This window comes from Elephas maximus, chromosome 3, assembly GCF_024166365.1.
Source record: "Elephas maximus indicus isolate mEleMax1 chromosome 3, mEleMax1 primary haplotype, whole genome shotgun sequence".
Taxonomy (NCBI): Eukaryota; Metazoa; Chordata; class Mammalia; order Proboscidea; family Elephantidae; genus Elephas; species Elephas maximus.
In genome coordinates, this window is record NC_064821.1 from 185327949 (window position 1) to 185347808 (window position 19860).

Genomic DNA, 19860 nt, shown 5'->3' on the forward strand with positions numbered 1-19860 from the left:
AAGTAGCGGCGGCCGCGGGGAGGGCGGCGGCGGCGGCGGCGGTGGCTGCGGCTGGAGCAGGGCAGAGACCGCCGGGTCTCGGCCCGCACTAGGAGCGGAGCAAGTAAGCTTGCCTGGGGTAGATACCCGCTCTTGGTCCCGCCCCCTGGGGGGGCGGGTAAATGCCCCCGCCCCTCCCCCACCTAGTTAACTGCCCCCTTCCCCGCACCGCCCCCCTGGGGCGCCCTGTAGGAAGGCCCTGGCGCCGCCTCCATCCTTTGGGGCGGATGGGCGAAACTCCCAGCCTGTTGAAAGCACAGCCCCTAGCCGGGTAAACATGGAGGGAGGGTTGGGGACCCCAAGTCCTGGAGCCCCCGGCCCGAGCGGCGCCCGGAGCGCGGCCCGGGGACTGGAGGCTGCGGGATGTCGCGACCTAAAATGGTGTCCGTGCCTGCGGGTGGGGGCGGGGAGCTGGGCCAGGCCGGAGCCGAGCTGCACCCCGACTGGGCGCGGGTTAGCGCCCCGGCCCAGGCAGGAGTCAGGCTCGCGCCCCGGGCCCGCCGCGCGCCTCTGATCACTCCCCACTTTCGGGAAAGCCTCCAGGAGCCCGGGCGGCGCGGAGCTGCGCTGCGCAGGGTGGGGAGGGCAGGAGGTGGGAGTTGGGACGGACCCCGGCCGGAGAGCGGCGGGTCCCGCAGAGGGTCCCCTCCCGGTTTCCTTTCCTCACCCTCCCACCCGTCGTCCTGGGCTCGGGGGTGCTGCGCCGCAACTCCCAACGGGCCTGGCTTGTCTGCGGCCCGTCCTTTCGCACGTCGGTGGGGGTGAAACGCTGCGCGCCTCAGTTTCTCCTGTAGCTTTTTCTGCACACAACCCGCCCCCTCCTCACCACCCCAGGCGTGCTCACGGCGTCGGCCCTCGGCAGATGGCAGGGACTTAATTCCGCCCGCTGCCCAGCGTGGCTGCAGCCTAATCGCCCCCTGGCCGCCGGCCCCTCGCCCTCCCCTGTCAGCGTAGGCCCCAGGCCCGGGCAGAGGGCTTTGGAGCCCCCACCGGACCCGAGCCAGTTCACCCTCTTCCTGTTCAGCTTCTTCCTTTGGTTTTTGGGGAAGAACATAGGGAAAGGGGGTGGGGGGCAGGAGCCCAAAAGATAGGGCTCAGCAGTCGCAGAAAGGCCTGGCCTGAGCCTGGGCCTCGGGGTGAGGTAGCCTCCTTGGCCTTGAGCTGGGCTGCTTGGTTGTCTGTCCGCTGTGGGTGGCCATCGGATGACCTCTAAGTTGCTTGGACGCCAAAGGAGGAGGTGATCAGGGGAGGCAAGTTAGCAGGTGTTTTCGCATAGTCCCCACTGGTCTGTGCTCACCAGCCCACTTTTCTGAAGGCCTGAGTGGAAGCTTGTACAGGCCTCTCCAGGTCTGGAGAGAGCCAGGCAGAGCAGGGCCTTGGAGGCCCTTCAGGGTAGAGGTAAGGGATGAAGGGCTTTGTTTAAACCCAAAGTCTGCAGAATTGGAGTGGGGGTGGAGGTGGGGTGGAGGGAGGATTCCTCTTTCTGCCTCTAGTTGGTACCCCCTCCTCCCACCCCCACCTTGGTCCTGGCAGTGCCAGCTGCCACCTGCTGGGACTTTCTCCAGTTACAGTCTAAAGGCTGGAAAAAGGTGAGAGAATTGGCCCTGGGAAATGGCTCTCTTGGGCAGGGAATATATAAGGAGAGGGACTTCTTCAGTTACTTTTTCCTGGCTATAGAAACTCTGGAAACCCTGGTGGCGTAGTGGTTAAGTGCTACGGCTGCTAACCAAAGGGTTGGCAGTTGAATCCACCAGGCGCTGCTTGGAAACTCTACGGGGGCAGTTCTACTCTGTCCTATAGGGTCGCTATGAGTTGGAAAAGACTTGATGGCACTGGGTTTGGTGGTTTTTGGTATAGAAACTCTTGTAGGAGTTTAGTGCCTCATAAGTCTTGTGGGATTTTTTTTTTTTTTTTTTTGTATTGGGCTAGGTTGGGGTTGGGTGAGACTTACTGGGCAACCGTTGCCAAAGGAAAATTAAAAGGGTGAGGAGTTTGAGTTAGGAGATAAACTGGGGTGAGGAGCTCAGAGCTGAAATTAGAGGAGCAAAGGAGCCTGGATTTCTCCGTTGTGATTGCTGGATAAGGCTGCACCCTGGAGTTTTAGCCCTGAGAGAGCAGGGTGGGGAGGCAGGGAGGGCGGGCTAGGGAGAGTCAAGGTACTCTGGGGAAGGTCCGTGAGCGAGCAGCAGGTGTTTGTGACTGGAGAGGCACAGGCTGGGGCCCTTGTGACCAGGCTGCTGTCACCATTTTCCCCTCTGTCTCCTCTTTGTCTCTTTCTCTTTCTTTGTCTTATTTCCTTCTTGGTCTCTTGAGTGATTTCCCTGAGTCCATTTCTCCAGTTGGTCTGTTGATCAATCTAGATCTCTAGGTGTCAGTGAAGACCCCAGCTGCCCTAGACTTGACCTTAAATGACCCTTGGCTGTTGTCTGTGACCCTGGCCGTGGATTTCCAGTGCCTGTTCCTTCTCAGCTCTTCCTTGACCTGACATGTTCTAATCTGACCCAGCTGCTGTAATAATAAACCACTCTCGGGGTTCTAATGCTTAACATTTACAATTTCATATCATGCTCAAAATGACCCTATGGTGTATGGATTACTTGTCCCTTCTTTCAAACAGCGAGAGTAAGATAGTGAAGGAACATGCTTATACAGCATACCGGTGATAAAATTGTAACAAGGAGTTGCTTACATCTTTGGTTAAGTCGGAAACCCTGGTGGCGTAGTGGTTAAGTGCTACGGTTGCTAACCAGCAGGTCGGCAGTTCAGATCAGCCAGGCGCTCCTTGGAAACTCCGTGGGGCAGTTCTGCTCTGTCCTGTAGGGTCGCTATGCACTGGAATCAACTCGACGGCAGTGGGTTTAGTGGCTTGCTTAAGTCACTGCCCCCTTGTACATATGGCTTTTCAGATCTCTGTAGACCCCAAAAGATCCAAAAAAAAATATCGTTCATGCTGGCATGAATGAACCCTTAAACCTAGGGCATCTTGTATATCATCTTCCTTGGTAATAGTATTGATTAACTGATTCTGTGCTGGACACAGGATAGGCGAGGTGGTTTCATCCAAGATGCTCACTGAACTTGTTCTGTCTTAGTACTCTGGTTTGTGTTTCTGAGACGTTTCTTTTCCTCTGCTCCTTTGGATTTTGCTGTCTGCCCTGGTATGTGCACACTACCCTCTTAGCAATTTTAGGGTTTGGCAAACCAACCACCTCCACCAGCTCTCTCATAGTGCACCAGTTTGCACTATGGCAGGGCTGTACTCTTGGGTTCTGAGAGGGGATTCAAGGTGCTTGCTTCCAGGGGTCTCAGTTTCTCTCTATTTTTATCAGGTCTGGGACCTGCCACTATGGGGGACATGAAGACCCCTGATTTTGACGACCTTCTTGCTGCCTTCGACATTCCCGACATTGATGCGAATGAAGCCATCCACTCTGGGCCAGAAGAGAATGAGGGGCCAGGAGGCCCGGGGAAGCCAGAACCCAACGTAGGGGGTGAATCTGGAGATGCAACAGCAGCAACTGCTGGAGATGGCCCTGGGGCTCCAGCCCAGGCCTCTGACCACGGCCTGCCACCACCAGACATCTCGGCAGTCAGCGTCATTGTCAAGAACACTGTGTGTCCTGAGCAGCCTGAGAGCCCGGCTGGGGGTTCAGGAGGGGAAGGGGCCCGGGCTGGGGGAGTGACTAAGGAAGAGCCTGTGGGGCCCCGTCTGATGCAAAATGGTTTTGGGAGCCCTGAGCCATCCCTCCCAGGAACCCCACACTCTCCAGCTCCTCCCAGTGGTGGCTCCTGGAAAGAAAAGACCATGGAAGGCAAAGCACCCTTGGACCTCTTTGCTCATTTTGGGCCTGAGCCAGGGGAGGACCCTGATCCGCTGCCTCCCTCTGCATCCTCCCCACCTCATGAAGGGGCCATGACCCCACCTCCTTTCCCCTCACCCTTTGAGCTGGCTCAGGAGAATGGCCCAGCTCTGTCGCCACCTGGGTCTTCCCCACCGCTGGGGGCCTTGAAGCAGGAAAGCTGCAGCCCCCTTTGTCCTCAGGGCCTTGCTCTTGGAGGCTCAGGCTCCAGCCCTGAGGCCACAGACATGCCTGCCAGCGCCTCGCCTCCCCATGTTGCCGGGGTGCCCTTCTTCAAGCAGTCTCCTGGGCACCAGAGCCCTCTTGCCTCCCCTAAAGTGCCCAGCTGTCAGCCTATAAAGGAAGAGGAGGAGGACGAAGAGGGCCCAGTGGACAAGTCTCCCCCAGGAAGCCCCCAGAGTCCCTCTAGTGGAGCTGAGGCTGCAGATGAGGACAGCAATGACTCCCCCGCCTCCTCCAGCTCCTCTAGGCCGCTCAAGGTGCGGATCAAGACCATTAAAACGTCTTGTGGGAATATCACGAGGACTGTAACCCGGGTCCCCTCAGACCCTGATCCTCCTGCGCCCCCGGCTGAGGGGGCCTTCCTGGCTGAGGCTAGCCTTCTAAAGCTGTCACCTGCACCCCCAACTCCTGAGGGCCCAAAGGTAGTGAGCGTCCAGTTGGGTGATGGCACGAGGCTAAAGGGCACCGTGCTGCCTGTGGCCACCATCCAGAACGCCAGTACAGCCATGCTGATGGCAGCCAGTGTGGCCCGCAAAGCTGTGGTTCTGCCAGGGGGGACTGCCACCAGCCCTAAGACAATGGCTAAGAATGTGCTAGGCCTGGTGCCCCAAGCCTTGCCCAAAGCTGAGGGGCGGGCTGGGCTGGGGACGGGGGGGCAGAAGGTGAACGGGGCTTCGGTGGTGATGGTGCAGCCTTCAAAGCCGGCCACTGGGCCAGGGGCAGGGGGTGGCACAGTGATCTCACGGACCCAGTCCAGCCTGGTGGAGGCCTTCAACAAGATCCTCAACAGCAAGAACCTACTGCCTGCCTACAGGCCGAACCTGAGTCCTCCCGCTGAGGCGGGCCTGGCCCTGCCTCCCTTGGGCTACCGCTGTCTTGAGTGTGGGGATGCCTTCTCCCTGGAGAAGAGCCTGGCCCGGCACTATGACCGCCGGAGCATGCGCATTGAGGTCACCTGCAACCACTGTGCCCGCCGCCTGGTTTTCTTCAACAAGTGCAGCCTGCTGTTGCACGCGCGCGAGCACAAGGATAAGGGGCTCGTTATGCAGTGCTCGCATCTGGTCATGAGGCCTGTCGCCCTTGACCAGATGGTGGGGCAGCCGGACATCACACCCCTGCTTCCTGTGGCTGTCCCACCTGTCCCTGGACCTCCAGCCCTGCCTGCCTTGGGCAAGGGTGAGGGAGCTGTCACCTCCTCTGCCATTGCTACGGTTGCTGCCGAAGCCCCTGTGCTACCGCTCTCGGCCGAGCCGCCTGCTGCCCCCGCCTCCTCTGCTTACACGTGCTTCCGCTGTCTGGAGTGCAAGGAGCAGTGTCGGGACAAGGCTGGCATGGCTGCCCACTTCCAGCAGCTCGGACCCCCTGCCCCTGGGGCCACCAGCAATGTGAGTTGTCTTTCACAGCCCTTCCCTGGGGGGAGGAGGACCAGCAGATGCTGTGGGGATAGAACCTAGGAAGGTGTTGGGGGATTTGATTAGGAGAAGTCATGGGGGACAGGCCACTGTTCACTAGCTTAACCTCGTTTCACCCCCCCCCCACAGGTGTGCCCGACCTGCCCCATGATGCTCCCCAATCGCTGCAGCTTCAGTGCCCACCAGCGCATGCATAAGAACCGGCCCCCCCACGTCTGTCCTGAGTGTGGGGGCAACTTCCTGCAAGCCAATTTTCAGACCCATCTCCGAGAGGCCTGTCTGCATTTCTCTCGCAGAGTAGGATACAGGTGCCTCGCACCCCTCCTGCCACGTACTGTCTCGACACTTTCCCCACGTACTTTATGGTTCATGTATCTTAGCACCAGCCTTGGAGATGGCCTCCCAAGGAGAGCCCCCACCTCTCCGCCATATCCCCCAGCCCTGTTGGGAATCTCAGCCTGAGGTATCATACCCTGCCGTCTGTCTTCCCCGGGGAGAGCAGGGCCCCTTTGGAGCTCAGGCTCTGCCTTGGCGGGCCCCCTTGGGGCACTGGGGCTCTATAGCTCCTTCCTTTCTCCATGTTGCACATGCTCCGCCGCCGACTTCCCGATAGACCTCAGAACCCGCAGTCCCTGAGAATGAGTGTGGGGTGCGGGGGTGGACATGGAGATGCCCCTACCTCACCTCAGCGCCTCCCACTTCTTCTCCCAGGTGCCCCAGCTGTTCAGTGGTATTTGGGGGTGTGAACTCCATTAAGTCCCACATCCAGACGTCACACTGCGAGGTTTTCCACAAGTGCCCCATCTGCCCCATGGCCTTCAAGTCTGCACCCAGCGCCCATGCCCACCTCTACACCCAGCATCCTAGCTTCCACACGCAGCAGGCCAAGTGAGACCTGGGGAGGGAGCCCAAGGAGGAGAATGGGCTGGGGCAGGGTTTGGGCCTTGAAGGGGGCCGGGTGGGGGTGGGGCTCCCCATCCCTGCCTGATGGCCACACTGTCCTTTGCACGCCATAGGCTGATCTACAAGTGTGCCATGTGTGACACCGTCTTCACTCACAAGCCCCTTCTCTCCTCACACTTCGACCAGCACTTGCTGCCCCAGCGCGTCAGTGTCTTTAAGTGCCCATCTTGTCCTTTGCTCTTTGCCCAAAAGAAGACCATGCTGGAACATCTCAAGGTAAGGCGGCAAGGGGTGGGGGGCGGGGCTCAGCCGCCATTGACCTGGGCCTGGGGTCACACAACCTTCAGGATGGGAAAGGGTAGGTCCCCCCCCCAACAGGAACCCCCCTTATCTTCCTTTCACAGAACACCCATCAGTCTGGACGCTTGGGGGAGGAGACTGCTGGGAAAGGGGCCGGGGGTACCTTTCTGAGCCCTAAGACTGAGCCTGAGGAGCTGGCTGTATCTCGGGGAGGGGCAGCCCCTGCTACTGAGGAATCATCGTCATCTTCAGAAGAAGAGGAGCTCCCCAGCTCCCCAGAGCCCCCCCGCCCAACCAAGCGGCCCCGGCGGGAACTCGGGAGCAAAGGCATCAAGGGTGGGGGCGGGGGGCCTGGAGGCTGGACCTGTGGCCTTTGTCACTCCTGGTTCCCTGAGCGTGACGAGTATGTGGCTCATATGAAGAAGGAGCACGGCAAGGTGAGCAGAGTCCCGAGGGCAGCAAGGTTGGAGGGCCGCCTGGGGACTGGCCTACCTGGTAGAAGCGCGGGGTTCTGGAGTCCAGCTCTGAAGTTTCCCACCCCTGCTCTCCTAGTCAGTGAAGAAGTTTCCCTGTCGCCTGTGTGAACGCTCCTTCTGCTCCGCCCCCAGCCTGAGGCGCCACGTCAGGGTCAATCATGAGGGTATCAAGCGAGTTTACCCATGCAGGTAACCCTGGTCCCCTCGCCCCTTCCTCTTTCTGCCCTGCAGGGAAACCCCCCGAAAGTACCTTCCCACCTGTCTCTTGTCTCAGTGGCTTGAAGGTTGAGGGCTCCCCTTGCTCTGGCAACTGCCTTCCTCTCAGCAGCCACGGGCCCTGGTCTGTGAGTTGTGCCTGTGGTGCCCATGCCACCCGCTGTCCCCTTCTAGGTATTGCACAGAGGGAAAGCGCACCTTCAGCAGCCGCCTGATCCTGGAGAAGCACGTCCAGGTCCGGCACGGCTTGCAGCTTGGGGCTCAGTCCCCTGGGCGGGGGAGTGCCCTGTCACGGGGCCCCGGTGCCAGAGCCCAGGTAGGCAGAGGCCCAGTCTGCTGTATTGGGGTCACGGAGTGGGAAACTGCAGGGGGTGGACCCTGGCCTCAAAAAGCCAGGGCAGGGGGGCCAGGGACAGTAGGGAGTGATGGAGAGGCCCACGTTCCTTCTTCTCCAGGGCCCAGGACGGAAACGCCGCCAGTCTTCTGATTCTTGCAGCGAGGAGCCTGACAGCACGACACCGCCGGCCAAGTCCCCCAGAGGCGGACCCAGGTCCGGAGGCCACGGCCCCCTGCGCTATCGGAGCAGTGGCTCAGCAGAGCAGAGCCTCATGGCGGGGTTGAGGGTGGACGGCGGTACCCAGCAGTGCCTCGACTGCGGCCTGTGCTTTGCCTCCCCTGGCTCCTTAAGCCGGCACCGTTTCATCAGCCATAAGAAGAGGCGGGGTGTGGGTAATGCCAGTGCCCTGGGGCTGGGGGAGGGGGAGGAAGAGGCCCCCCATCCAAAGTCCGACCCAGAAGGTGGAGATTCACCTTTGCCTACTTCTGGGGGCCCACTGACCTGTAAGGTCTGTGGCAAGAGCTGTGACAGCCCTCTCAACCTTAAGACCCATTTCCGTACGCATGGCATGGCCTTCATCAGGGCTCGGCAGGGGGGCAGTGGGGACAACTAGGCCCCAGCTGGGGACTGGCCAACCCCCACCCTCCCGCCTCACTCCTCCCAGGAACCTGGGTTTCACTGCTGCTGCCTGGTCCCTGGGCTGGGGAGTTTTGTTACGATTCACATTCTGTTCAACTTCTCCCTCCCCTCCAAGGGTAAAAAAAGGCTTTTGAGGGTTATAATTCTTGGCGGGCCCCCTCCCCCCTTTGGGTTTGGCACTTGGGTCCTAGTAGAGTGGGCCCTCCATTCCTTCTTTTTGAGCCCAACACTAATCCCCCTCTGCTGCAGACCCATGTGGGACTGGGGTGGGAGGAAGGGACTTTCTTACCCTGCTAGACAGGAACAGGGAAGGACCAATGCTGGGGAGCATCCTGGACACACTCCTTAACTTCTTCAGGCACAGGCAGGGACTGTCCTCTGGCCTGGCCCCACCCCAGACTCCCTGGGCGCTCGAGCCCCCACCCCTGCAGTGCCTTTCACTTGTATTTTTCCCCAGGAATCCACAGGGGGGGGTGGCGGGAATGAGTCCTGTTGAGGAGGGCCCAGGGAGAGGAGGGGCACACTCTCAGGAATCCTTTATTCTTGTAGTAATAATAATACTAACAGTGGGGGAAACGGGAGGGAGAAAACCAGACCATTAAAACTGCTCGTGGTTTAATCCCCATTCAGGCTCTTCTTTTTATATGACCTGGACAATGTGGACTTGACAGGCAGGGGGTGGTTAGGGCCAAGATTGGTGGGGGGGTGGGGGGCAGGAAAAGCAGTCTTTCTCCACCTCTGTTTTTGCCTTTTGTGTCTTGGACACTGAGGCATCTGTTCACTTCCCCCCGCCCCCCCCAAATAACTCCAGTGACACAGATGGCTAACTAAGGACTTTATTTCAAACAAAAATTAAAAATAAAAAATTGAGAGCTATTTCCCTGGGTATGGGGAAGGGATCAGAGAAGGGATTCCCCGTGGCTAGGCCAGACCCTCACGTTGGAGGGGCTATGGTCTTCCCTTCCTCGCCCCCGGGATGGGAAACCTCAGCAAGTGCACAACTCCATGCCAGAGCCCACCTAGCAAGGGGAACATGAGCTAGGAATCAGTCCCTGGGAGGGCACAGTCGGGCAGCAGCATGGCCAAAGGCCAACCACAGGATCAAGTCCTAAGTACCAAGAACCTGCTCTCTTTCCCTCACTTCCTGGGACCCAGAGCAGATTAAGAGGATGGCCTGTGGATAGAACCCCTCAGACCCTGGTGAGGGAAAAGGCCCCAGTGTCCCCCACCGTCATCACCTCTGTTCTCGGCGGACAGTAAGTCGTAGAGTCTGTCAGGTGGTAATACTGACACAGCTGGGGGGCAGGGAGTCCCAGCACTCTGGACCTCCACGGCTGGCTCTCCCACCCCCACCTCCCCCCGCCCCCGCAAGCTCTTGCAGTTACCACATGATCCTTTGTATCTCTTGCCTTCCGTTTCCCTTGGGTGGATGGTTGGGTGAGTGGGGTTTCCTGGTTTGGAGTTTATCAGACAAGGGCCCTCCTACGGAGGGTCCCTTGGATCTCCCACCACTCCTGGGCCCAAGAAGGAGAGTGTCACATGATGCCATTGGTGAGGTACTGGAAGCCATCGTAGAGTTTGGTGGTGATAGACCGCATGCTGCCATCCACCATCTGCTCTACTAGCAGCTGGAGCTGCTCCTCGGTCATGCTCATGTGGAACCTCTCTTTGAGGTTACGGATGGTGCTGGAGCCATGGAAGCAAGGAAGCTGAGAACCTGGGGGAAACAGTGGGGGTAGAGGGTCATGGATGAGTAGGAGGGAGCGGTGGTAGTAACAGCCACAGTAAATACAGCCAGGGGTATTTGAAGTGCCCCTTCCCCTCCCCACCTCAGGAAGAGCCCTGAGAGTGGATGTAGTTTGGTTTGGGCAGAGAGAAGAGAAGACTGGTAGGAGACCCTGTCTTGAGCCCGTCTTTCTCCCACACTCCTAAGCCCTTCTGTAGGTGAGGGCATGCCTGGGGAGGAGGGACAGGGCCAGTACCACATCTCCCCTGCTAAGGGCTGAGGGGACAGGGTCTTAGGACCTGGAGAGAGAGCTGGGAAGAGGTTCTGGGCAATGGGCCCTGAGCTGGGCACTTATCTGGTTGCAGGCCTCTGCCTATGCTACGTCTGACACTCACAGATGACCTGGGCCACCGTCATCACGGGGCCAGACGGGGATGCTCCTGAGCACCGGCGACAACCTGCAGGGTGGGGGCAGGGGTGGGGAGGAGGAGGAGGAGGAGACTGGCAGCTCAGACCCTGTGCACACCTGAGCCTTAAGGAGAGGAATGGGGACAAGGGCCCAGAGGAGCTGGAGAGGATAGGATCCTGGATCAAAGCCTAGGAGGTGGCAGGGCAGTGAGGAAACAGCCTAGTGAAAGACCAAGATGAGCGAAAGAATCCTCAGCTCCCAGCAGGAGGGGCGAGCAGTGGGGAAGGGAAAGGTGCCTGAGGACAGGGCAGTCCAGGTCAAAGTGAAATGGGGAGGCAAGTGGTGACTGAAGCACCCAAGGGACAAAGAGAAGGGAGGTGAGAGATGGGAGGAGGAGGCTGAAAAACTGAGAGGTACAAGGGATAGGGAGGTTAAAAGGGGTCAGGAGGCTGGAGATGGGAACTGCTCGCCCCGAGTACACCCAACAGGTAGCATCTGCCACCAGGACCTAGCTGTGCCAGGAGTCAGGAGGAAGGTCTTGAAAGAGAAACAAGTCACTGGACCAGAGCTGGAAACCCTCTGGGGACCTCCCTCCCCAGTCTTGGAATGGAATCAACTTTCTGGAAGTTCCATGGTCCTGGGCTCCAGCGTCAAAGGGAATCCTAAGGTACCACGAGCACTGCTCTAGCCCCAAGCCCCTTGCCTCCCCCTAGCCCCACCTTGCTGCATGATCTCCACAATCTGCACCACTTTATCCATGTGTTTTCGAGCAGCAATCAGCCCCTGCAGCATCAGCATCTTGTAGTAGTTGAACATGTCCCCATCCAGGCCACCCATCACCTGTGGAGAGAGGAGAGCATTGTATGCATAAGTGGCTTAGAGTAGGAATTGTCCCTGTCCTAATAGGCATACCTCTCAGACTGGGTGGTCCTCCTTGTACCTGGGGCAAGCTCACCAAATTCCTTTATTCCCCCACTGCCTTAGCTGGCAGGAAGCCTCCCTTCATCCTGACTTACTACCGTTTCTGTTCTCTTCTTCCCTAATTTGGGAAAGCCCCCTCAGCTCCCCCTCCCATGACAGAGAAAGAGCACAGTGACCTGGAGGCATCTCTCCCTCCTGACTCACGTCCACAAACTCTGTGGTCAGCTTAAAGGCTGACGTCTCAAACCCCAGGTTTCGGGGTGAGCTGGACAGGATAAAGCCAAAGTCGATGTGGATGATGTGGCCTTCTGCGTCCAAAAGGATGTTCCCATTGTGTCTGAGGAGGGGGAGAGGAAGGGAAAGCAGTAAGGCTGACTGAGGCCATGACACACTGGCCACATGACACCAGGCAAGAGCCCCCTGCCATGTTTCCTGCTGCCTGTAACTTAACCACCTAGGACCTAAAGCTAGCAGTATAAGAAAATCGCTAACAAAGGCTGTGGGTTCTGAAATTACTATTGTTAACAATTTAATAAAGATAGTTTAAGATTATCCCAATTTTCCTGAAATCGTACTTCTAGCACTCAAACTGATCCCAATCTTCTAAAGAACCCAAAAGCAAGGGTAGAAGGTGTCTGAGGCTGCAGCCCCTGTCACAGGGGCTTTGCTCAGTGGGAGGCCTTCACTGTTTACCTGTGGTTTCTCTGTAATTCCTATCAGCTCACTGCACATCAGAGGCCCCACCAGAGGGAGCCACAACCAGAGGCAAGCAGATTGGGAGTTTAAATGTAAAACGGTGTGGGAGCCTCAGGGGGTACATTGTAACTCTCTGATAAAATCACATCTGTAAAAAATCTCAGGAGGCAATTACTGCAGGACAGGTGTAGGAAGTAGAGTTAAAAGAGTCAAAGGAAGATAAATCCCTGGTCTCTGAGTCCCACATGAATGGCCTGTGGAAGTAGGAACAATTAGCATGCTAGGCACTCGAGGCCTGGCCTATTCAGCATAACGGACCTCCACAGTGTCAACAGAGGCTTTGTTGGGCCAAGAGCTCATGGTCTGAAGGCCACCTTCTCTGGACCTAGAGAGGAGGACAGAGGGAGAAGGGAGGCTCGCCTGACTCTTTCCCTTCTGGGAAAGCATTAAAGGCTTAGCAAAGGTAGCACAATCCTGAGAGCCAAAAAGGCTCGAGGAGATGTCCTAGTCCAACCTCTCATTTTATAGGTGAGGAAACTGAGGCCCAGAAAGAGGAAGTGACCTTGCCCAAGGTTCCAAGGCTAGTAAGGGGCAGTTTCTCTCTCTTCTCTACTGGAGTTAGCTCCAGCTGGGAAACTGTTTGGGGCTCATTCTGAAGCGTTAAAGGGACCTGCTTCCAGTTTGGAGCCCCAGTCACTGCTGCCACTTCTTTTCAGTGACTGTTTCCATTCATAGCTTGACTACATCTATTTTTTGAGTTATTACAAAAGGTTTATCAGCTGCCCCCCGACACCTTTTTTTTTTTTAACGGATGGACTCTCACTCATTTTTCAAACATACTTGAGTCTCCTAAACGAATGCCCTGAGGCCCCTGCCTAACATCAACTTCCCTCCGATCCATTTACTCAATCCCAAGGTTCAGCTCCAGGTTCTTTGGTCCTTAGGTTCAAAATCCTGACTCTTCAGGATTAGTCTGAAGCTTGCAACCAAATTCCCTTTAAATCATTCCATTTCCCTCCAGCCCTCCAGTGCACAGCCAGGTTCATGGACAGGGCTGGCAGGATGGAGTAAGCACAGGTTCTGAAAGCTCTCTGACCTTTATTTCCCTCATCTGTCAATAGGGATGAAGAAAACACCTGTCTAACAGGGTTTTCTTGTGATTTACTTAGGACATGGCAAGCCATGGCAGGCACCTAACAGATGCAAGGTTTCTGATAAGCTGCTGCCACTAGGTTGCTATGGGGCTGGGTAAGGCCTGGAAGCACAGGCCACTACAGTTCTGCCTTCCCAGGGCAGCTGCCCTAGGCCCTGAGTCACTGTCCAGAGACACTCTTAGAAGGCAGGGCAATATGGACAACATGTTCACCCATGTGCATAGGTATGCCTCTTAAAGGTCGTTTGATATTGAAATAAATGACAGGTCTGGGTATAACAACAGATACTTAAGTTTTTGGAAATTGTATGTCGGAATGAGAAGAACGAAGAATTCAGGGCAGGGAGTTTCAACTTGATCTCCACCATGTTCTTCATTTTCATCTTTCCGTTTCTGTTCGCGGTCACTACCATTATCCTCGTGCCAGATTCCCTTACCTCTTGGGTTGACTGTTGCCAAACAAAGGCCTGATTCCATCCACCCTCACCCACGGCACAGAGGTATACTCGCTGACCACAGACTGTATCACATCACCCTGCTCCCTACAAAATAAACTCAGCTCACAACAAAGGCCCTTCTAAGCTGGCCTCAACTTCCCTTTCTGACAGGCGGTACATCCCAAGCTTTCATCACATGAGCTGTTTCCTCACGTGGAACATACTCCCCCAGCCTTCTCTGTCCTCACTGTCCCTCGTCCTTCAAGGCCCTGCTCGCTCAAACCCCTACTCCTCCTTTGAACCCTTCCCTTCTTTGTCCCTTTAGCCTCTGTCCATCTGCCTCTTTGGCTTCCTGTCACATGAACACATCTGTCTCTGCTTAAAATGTTGCTGGCTTCATCTTTATGTCTCAGCAAGGTGGTAATGAGTTAAGGAGAATGACACGTGAGTGAACCTGGAAAAATGGTTAGGACAAGGGCAGGAAGTCACTTACCTGTCCTTGACTTGCAGCAGGTAGCAGACTAAGCAGTAGCCAGCGCAGCTTTGTACGAAATTGCGCTGGGCACTGAGGAAGGCCTCGGTGGTGTAGCTGCCGTGCTCCTGTAGGAAGTAATCAAGCAGGGAGAGCTGCGACTGTTTCTTCACCTGGTGGATGGACACAGCGTTGACCACTGGTTCAATCATGCCGCTGTCGGCCGAAATCACAAGAATCTTGTATGGCTTGATCCAAAGGGGTACTCGCTCCTGTTCCCAAATGGACTGTGAGGAGATAGGGAGGTGTTGGGACTATCATTTTTCTCCATACTGGGGGAGAAGGCTAAAATTCCCTCTGGCCCCAACCTCTCTCCCTAGTGGCCTGAAATTCTAGGCCACCATGTAAGTGAGACCTACTGATCTTACTGAAGACCAGGGAGTTCTGAAAGAAAGTCCAGGACGGAGACACAGGCAAGCACACTCAGAGGTACGTGGGAAAGGTATCATATACACAGAAAGTCCAAAAATAGCAGGAAGAACAGGAAACCTGTGGTCGCCTCACCAGCAAGGAGAATGGGAACCATTAAGACTAGTTCCAAGAACAACAAGAAAAGGATCTAGGTCCAGAAAAAGCATCTCAAGAAAATGAACATGTTTATATAACCAAGTGGATTAAACAGCTGAAGTTGCTTATAGGTGCCCAGCCCAGGGCACTCAGGAGATCAGTGTCTCAGCACATCTGTAACCCACTTGCTGCAGAGCAGCTGGGAGTTCTGATCTAAAGGACAAACCCAGCAGCACCCTGAAGTGGCAGTCATCAGAACAGCGCAGGTGCAGTTCATAAAATGGCCAAAAGAGGTCACTGTGGGGCTGCTCCTGTGGCTGTGTCGCCCAGGGGAAAGTAGTTCCAGGTTTAGTGTATTCAGTTGTGTATCCAGTTGAGACTTGGGCAGGAAAGGGATCCCCAGCAGAACTCCCTGCACAACCATGTATGTGGTCATCTCATGAGGTGGGCTGGAGCTGGGCTGAGTTCTTCTTCTTTCTCCCTCCTTTCTCTTACCTGCAGTTGCTTCAACACCTGGAAGGCCAGCAGTTCCTGCCGAAGGTCATCCCCACACTTGACGATGACTGACAGGAGCCGCCAATTAGGGAGATGACCATAGGGGGATCCCTCTCGGATCCGCCTGTGAAGGAGAAGGGAAGGGTGCCATAGGGTGAATCCATGGTGAGAACAGAGTGTCTACCAAAAATCCAAATCAAACGCCTCACAAGGCAAGAACTCAGACTGCCTGAGTTCCAGTGTAGGCCATTGTTTGTCCTTTGGGTTGTCCCTGTGTACAGGGACTTTGGGCGGCTGATGGACAATACCGATTGTCACTGGGCTTCGTGAAGGGTGCAGAGACCCCCGTCCAACTCACCGCACTTTCTCCTGCCAGGGCTCTTTGAGAGCAACTGCAGAGGGGTCTTCTGGGTCTCGTCTGAAGGCCGTGGGGGTGTGAGCCAGCTGTTCTGAAAGGCGCCGTCTAGCAGGAAGGAAACACATCATTTGCCTGGAGGAGTTACCCCAGAGTCTGACACCCCTATGTCTACGCTGCTGGCAATTCCTGAGCCGTTTCCTTGATTCTGGGCACAAAGATAGGAACCTGCGCTGAGAGAGACTCATGGAAGGAAACATACCAGTGGCACCTTTTGCTAACCTGGTGGTTTGCAACTGTGTTAAAATGCAGATTACCAGGCCCTCCCCCATTCCTCCACTAAGATTCTGATTGAGAATGAAGCCTGAATCCAGAATCTGCATTTTAAACAAGGTCTCCTCCTCCTTGGCTCTGAGACACCTGCTTCTCAGACCTCACTTTGAGAAACACTGCTCTGACTCCTTTCTCTGGTGCCCTCAGCACTCTGAAGCCCTTTCAAATGGAACTGCCTTCTGCAGCAGCCCATGCAGTTTCTCAGCCTGCACCCTGGCTGCCTCCAGTCTGCTGGCCTTCAGGACAAGAAGAGAGAAAAGAGAAAGATGCAGGCTGACAACAGAGCAGATGGTTCAGACAGAGATGAAGGGGACAGAGAGAGAGACAGTGCCCGAAAGAGGGATGAAAAATGAGAGACAATGTGATCTGGCCATACCGGATGTCCCCTGCTGCAATGAACACGGGCTCTTTGCTCTCCTGGCTGGTGATGCTGTCCACAGAGAACTGGGAGATGTTGTCACAGCTGTTGGTGTGAACTTCAGGGAGCTGGGGGGGAGGGGGCAGGGCAGGTCAGAAGGGCCAAGCACAGGTCTCGCTTCTTTCCCTTCTTCCTCAGATCACGTCCTGCTTGTCTGTGTGCCATCTCCATGCTGTGTTCAGCCCCTCCCTTCCAAAGTCTGCTCCAAAAAGCCTCCCCTGCTGCCACACCATCCTGACCACCTGGACCGAAACAGCTGAGGCGCTCACACAGACCCTGCTGGCAGTGTTTCTCAGAGTGCAAACTACCTCCATCAGTATTATCTGGGATGCTTGCTAAAATGCAGCTTCCCAGGCCCCACCTGCATTCTCAAAATTCCTAGGAATGGGATCTGGGAATCTGAATTTTTAACTAGTTTCCCAAAAGCCTCCAAACACACCAATATCTGCAAACCACTATCACAGCTATCACGGAAGCCTGCACCTCCTCATACTGACAGCTCCCCAAGGTCGGGAATGTTTTTTCTCTAGAGTACAGACCAGGCGTCTCCGGGCTAGATTCCTCTGGCCATTTCCTCACTCTGAGCCGTCCAGTCCTACCGCCCCCGGTCTTTCTCTACTACAGAACATTCCATGAAACCCCAATCCCTTCTTCTCTTTGTAACAGAGCATTTCTCTTCAGATCCACTCAACTGTCACTTAGCACATCCTGCCGGCCTTGCTATATCTCTTTTTTTCTTAATCTCTGTGTCCAATCTCCTCAATTAGATGTAAGCTCAAGGACAGAGATTCTGTCTTTTCACAAAGTGAAATCTGGCTCTGGCATGGCCTTACGTATGATCCTGCTCTGGCTTCCTGCTGCCCTCAGGATGAAGTCCAAGTCACTTTCTACAGTTTACAGGATCCCTCCTACGATCTGGCCCATGTGGCCTCTCCAGCCTCATTTCTTCATCACTTCCCATCTCACCCACATAGCATCGTAGCCATAAAAATTTCTCCCAGTTCCTAAAACGGACCAAACTCTTGCCTTCTGGTCTTAGTATGTGCTATTCCCTCTGCCTGGAATGTGGTTTGCCCAGCTAATCCTACCCATCCCTCAGGCCTCAGCTGAGATGTTCCTTCTCCAGGAACTCTCTGACTCCCACCCCAAGTCTGGCCTAGGTGCTACCCCCACCCTCAGGTGCTCCCAGGGGCCCCGTCCTCTCCACCACAACCTGGATCACATCATACTACAACTACCTGTCTCCTGGTCTCGTTCTCTCCCCTATTAGGTCACAAACTCCTTGCAGACAGGGGCCAAGTCTTGGTCACTAGCACACTGCACTCAGTTCTGGCACAAAGAAGGCCCTTAATAAAAATTTCTGAATGAATGAATGTATAACTTAATCACATTCTCTTATCCTAAGAGAATTTTATATAGCGGGTGTTCAGTAGATATTTTGATTCTCTCATTCCCCACATCTAGAACTTCTTCCTTATGTTTAACTTGAATTCCTCCTGTGGAAAACAAGTTCATCTGAATCTATTCCAGACGAGAACTGTTTAGAGCTTTGCCCTATCATAACACTTACTATCCACACCACTCATTTGGACACTTGCCTCGGCCTGCCTCAGGGTGTGTGGTCTTGTCTCAAATACATTGAAAGCTCCTGAAGAATAGGTCCTGCGTCCCAGTCATTACCTCCTTGAGCTCCCTCACCTCCACCTGCAGCTCGCCTATGTCGTCCACTGACCAGGCCTCATCATCGTTGTCATAGTTGGGTACGGTGCTGAAGCTCCCTGCCCGTTGCTCATGGGTGATACCACATTCGGGTAGGTTCTCCACAGAGCGTGTGCTCCGAATTCGGTTCTCGGGGATCCGGGCGGGGACACTGGTGGTGTCAAAGTTTTCACATTCAAGGACTTCCACATAGATCAGGTAGGGAGCCTGGGGGGAAGGGGAATAGTATTTATAACTTATCTCCACCACTATCCCCCAAATCTCAACTCTGTTAACACACTTCTTCCTGCTACCTACCCACTTCTACCTCCCACCCTCATCCCTCAGCCACCTGACGCTATGAACACCACAAGGGCAGGGAACCTGTCCTATGAACACCCATAAGAGGAATTTGGGCGAGAAAGTACACAAGCCTTCAAAATATTTCAGCTGAGCTTCAAAATGTATAGATGATGCACTTGAGCAAAACCAATTCTAAATACCAACGACAGCCCACTAGAGGGGCCTGGAAGCTTCTGTGGGCTTGTCCTAAAGACAGGGGCCAGAAAGTGGCTGCAAACAAAGACAGAAAAAAGCTTTGGCACAATCCTGAGGAGGATTCTGAAAGAAGAATCTGAACCAGTAACTTTCCATCCAACTGACAAATTCAACTAGCTCTCTCCGGTATGAATCAGGCATCCTTCTCCCTTTCTCCCGCCACTCTAATCAGAAAAGGTTTTAGAAACTATTTCTCTACCTTCATTGCTGCTGTACCTGGAAAGCCTAGGCATTACAGAAGGGCCGGGGGAGAGCTACCAAAATGCCCATAAAGAAGGGCTGGAGAGTGACTTTTCTTGAGATGTGGCAAGAGGTGAGCTGCAAAGATTAGGCTTCTCTGGTCCAGAAAAGCAAAGCCCAGCAAGGGGGTCAGGTGGGTCCTCAATCACACGAGCACTGAGGTAAAGTCATGGTTGACATAGACACCATGAACTATGAAGTTCTAGGCAGCCTAGGATGTTGGCAGAGGCATCGCTAGGACAATCGGGGGAGTACAGTCAGGTCAGGAGTAGGGTTCTGGTGAGTGTCCACCTACCTTGTCCTTGGAGTTGAGGACAACAGCCTGGGTGTGGGGCACGCGGACCACGTGGTGGTCAAAGCCGGCCGTGGGCAGCCAGACTCGGGCAGGGAGCTTATGGTTCAGCAGGGAGAGCTCTGAGATCAGCCGCTGTGTCTTCTGCTCCTTGGTGGGGAGCGTGGCCAGCCGCTTGCCGATCGCCATCAGTGACTTGATGAACTCTCGCTCAGGAGCCAGTCTGACGGGCTATAAGAGGTTGAGGTGAAAGAGAGGAAAGTGAAGAAACCATAGGAAAAAAATGATCCACCCACTTAGTTACTCCTGGCCATGCGGGCCAGATATCCCAGTGTTTGGAGACGTCCAGAGAAGGAGCTACCTTTTGGCCCTAGTAGATCCATCCCAACCCTGTCAGCTAGAGTCAGGAACAGGTAGAACAGGCTGTTCCTGGAGAGTAAGGGGGCCATGAATCCAGCTGTGCTAAGTCATGGGGAGGCACCCTCTTCTCTTAGACTTGAGAGTCTCAGGGGCTGTCCCAAGGCTTCAGGGTGGGCAGAGGACAGCACCCAGGGAGGTCAGTCAGAGCCCCAGAAAGAAGAGCTGCTCACACCTGAAGGGTTTCACTCATCTCAAGAACAGGGTTGTCCCTCTCCTTGTTTGGATCCTTGGGGTAGGTCTCTGCCAGGGGGATCTACCAGGGCCCA

At 55.3% G+C, this 19860-nt stretch overlaps 2 protein-coding genes across 9 annotated transcripts in view; one reads left to right on the forward strand and one right to left on the reverse strand.

Annotated features, from left to right (window-relative positions):
• Positions 1-9231, forward strand: ZNF687 (zinc finger protein 687). Of its 2 annotated transcripts, none has more exons than XM_049880448.1 (9): positions 1-103; positions 3369-5506; positions 5663-5841; positions 6245-6421; positions 6550-6712; positions 6841-7173; positions 7289-7401; positions 7603-7744; positions 7884-9231. In XM_049880448.1, the coding sequence occupies exons 2-9, from the start codon at positions 3386-3388 to the stop codon at positions 8376-8378; spliced, it is 3723 nt and encodes a 1240-aa protein (XP_049736405.1). In that variant the 5' UTR covers positions 1-103; positions 3369-3385; the 3' UTR covers positions 8379-9231. The 2 variants fall into 2 exon arrangements, with proteins under 2 accessions (XP_049736405.1, XP_049736406.1); XM_049880449.1 differs by lacking the exon at positions 1-103 and adding an exon at positions 207-310.
• Positions 9227-19860, reverse strand: part of PI4KB (phosphatidylinositol 4-kinase beta) — a 25204-nt gene continuing 14570 nt past the window's right edge. For 6 of the 7 annotated variants that reach the window (XM_049880453.1, XM_049880456.1, XM_049880457.1 and 3 more), the window contains 9 exons: positions 19178-19405; positions 18085-18312; positions 16345-16454; positions 15639-15743; positions 15281-15404; positions 14240-14505; positions 11665-11797; positions 11259-11379; positions 9227-10121 (listed from right to left, as the gene is read on the reverse strand). In XM_049880453.1, coding sequence (XP_049736410.1) covers positions 9940-10121; positions 11259-11379; positions 11665-11797; positions 14240-14505; positions 15281-15404; positions 15639-15743; positions 16345-16454; positions 18085-18312; positions 19178-19405 — 1497 coding nt within the window. In that variant the 3' untranslated portion in view covers positions 9227-9939. Of the gene's footprint in view, positions 10122-11258; positions 11380-11636; positions 11798-14239; positions 14506-15280; positions 15405-15638; positions 15744-16344; positions 16455-18084; positions 18313-19177; positions 19406-19860 lie in introns of all 7 variants that reach the window. The other variant, XM_049880458.1, reaches the window with a different exon arrangement.

Excerpts from the sequence above, each read along its gene's own strand:
- ZNF687 (XM_049880448.1), top strand. The coding sequence starts at position 3,386 with ATGGGGGACATGAAGACCCCTGATTTTGACGACCTTCTTGCTGCCTTC. Across the intron at positions 5,507-5,662 it reads CCCCTGGGGCCACCAGCAAT|GTGTGCCCGACCTGCCCCAT; the intron begins GTGAGTTGTCTT and ends CCCCCCCCACAG. Across the intron at positions 5,842-6,244 it reads TCTCGCAGAGTAGGATACAG|GTGCCCCAGCTGTTCAGTGG; the intron begins GTGCCTCGCACC and ends TTCTTCTCCCAG.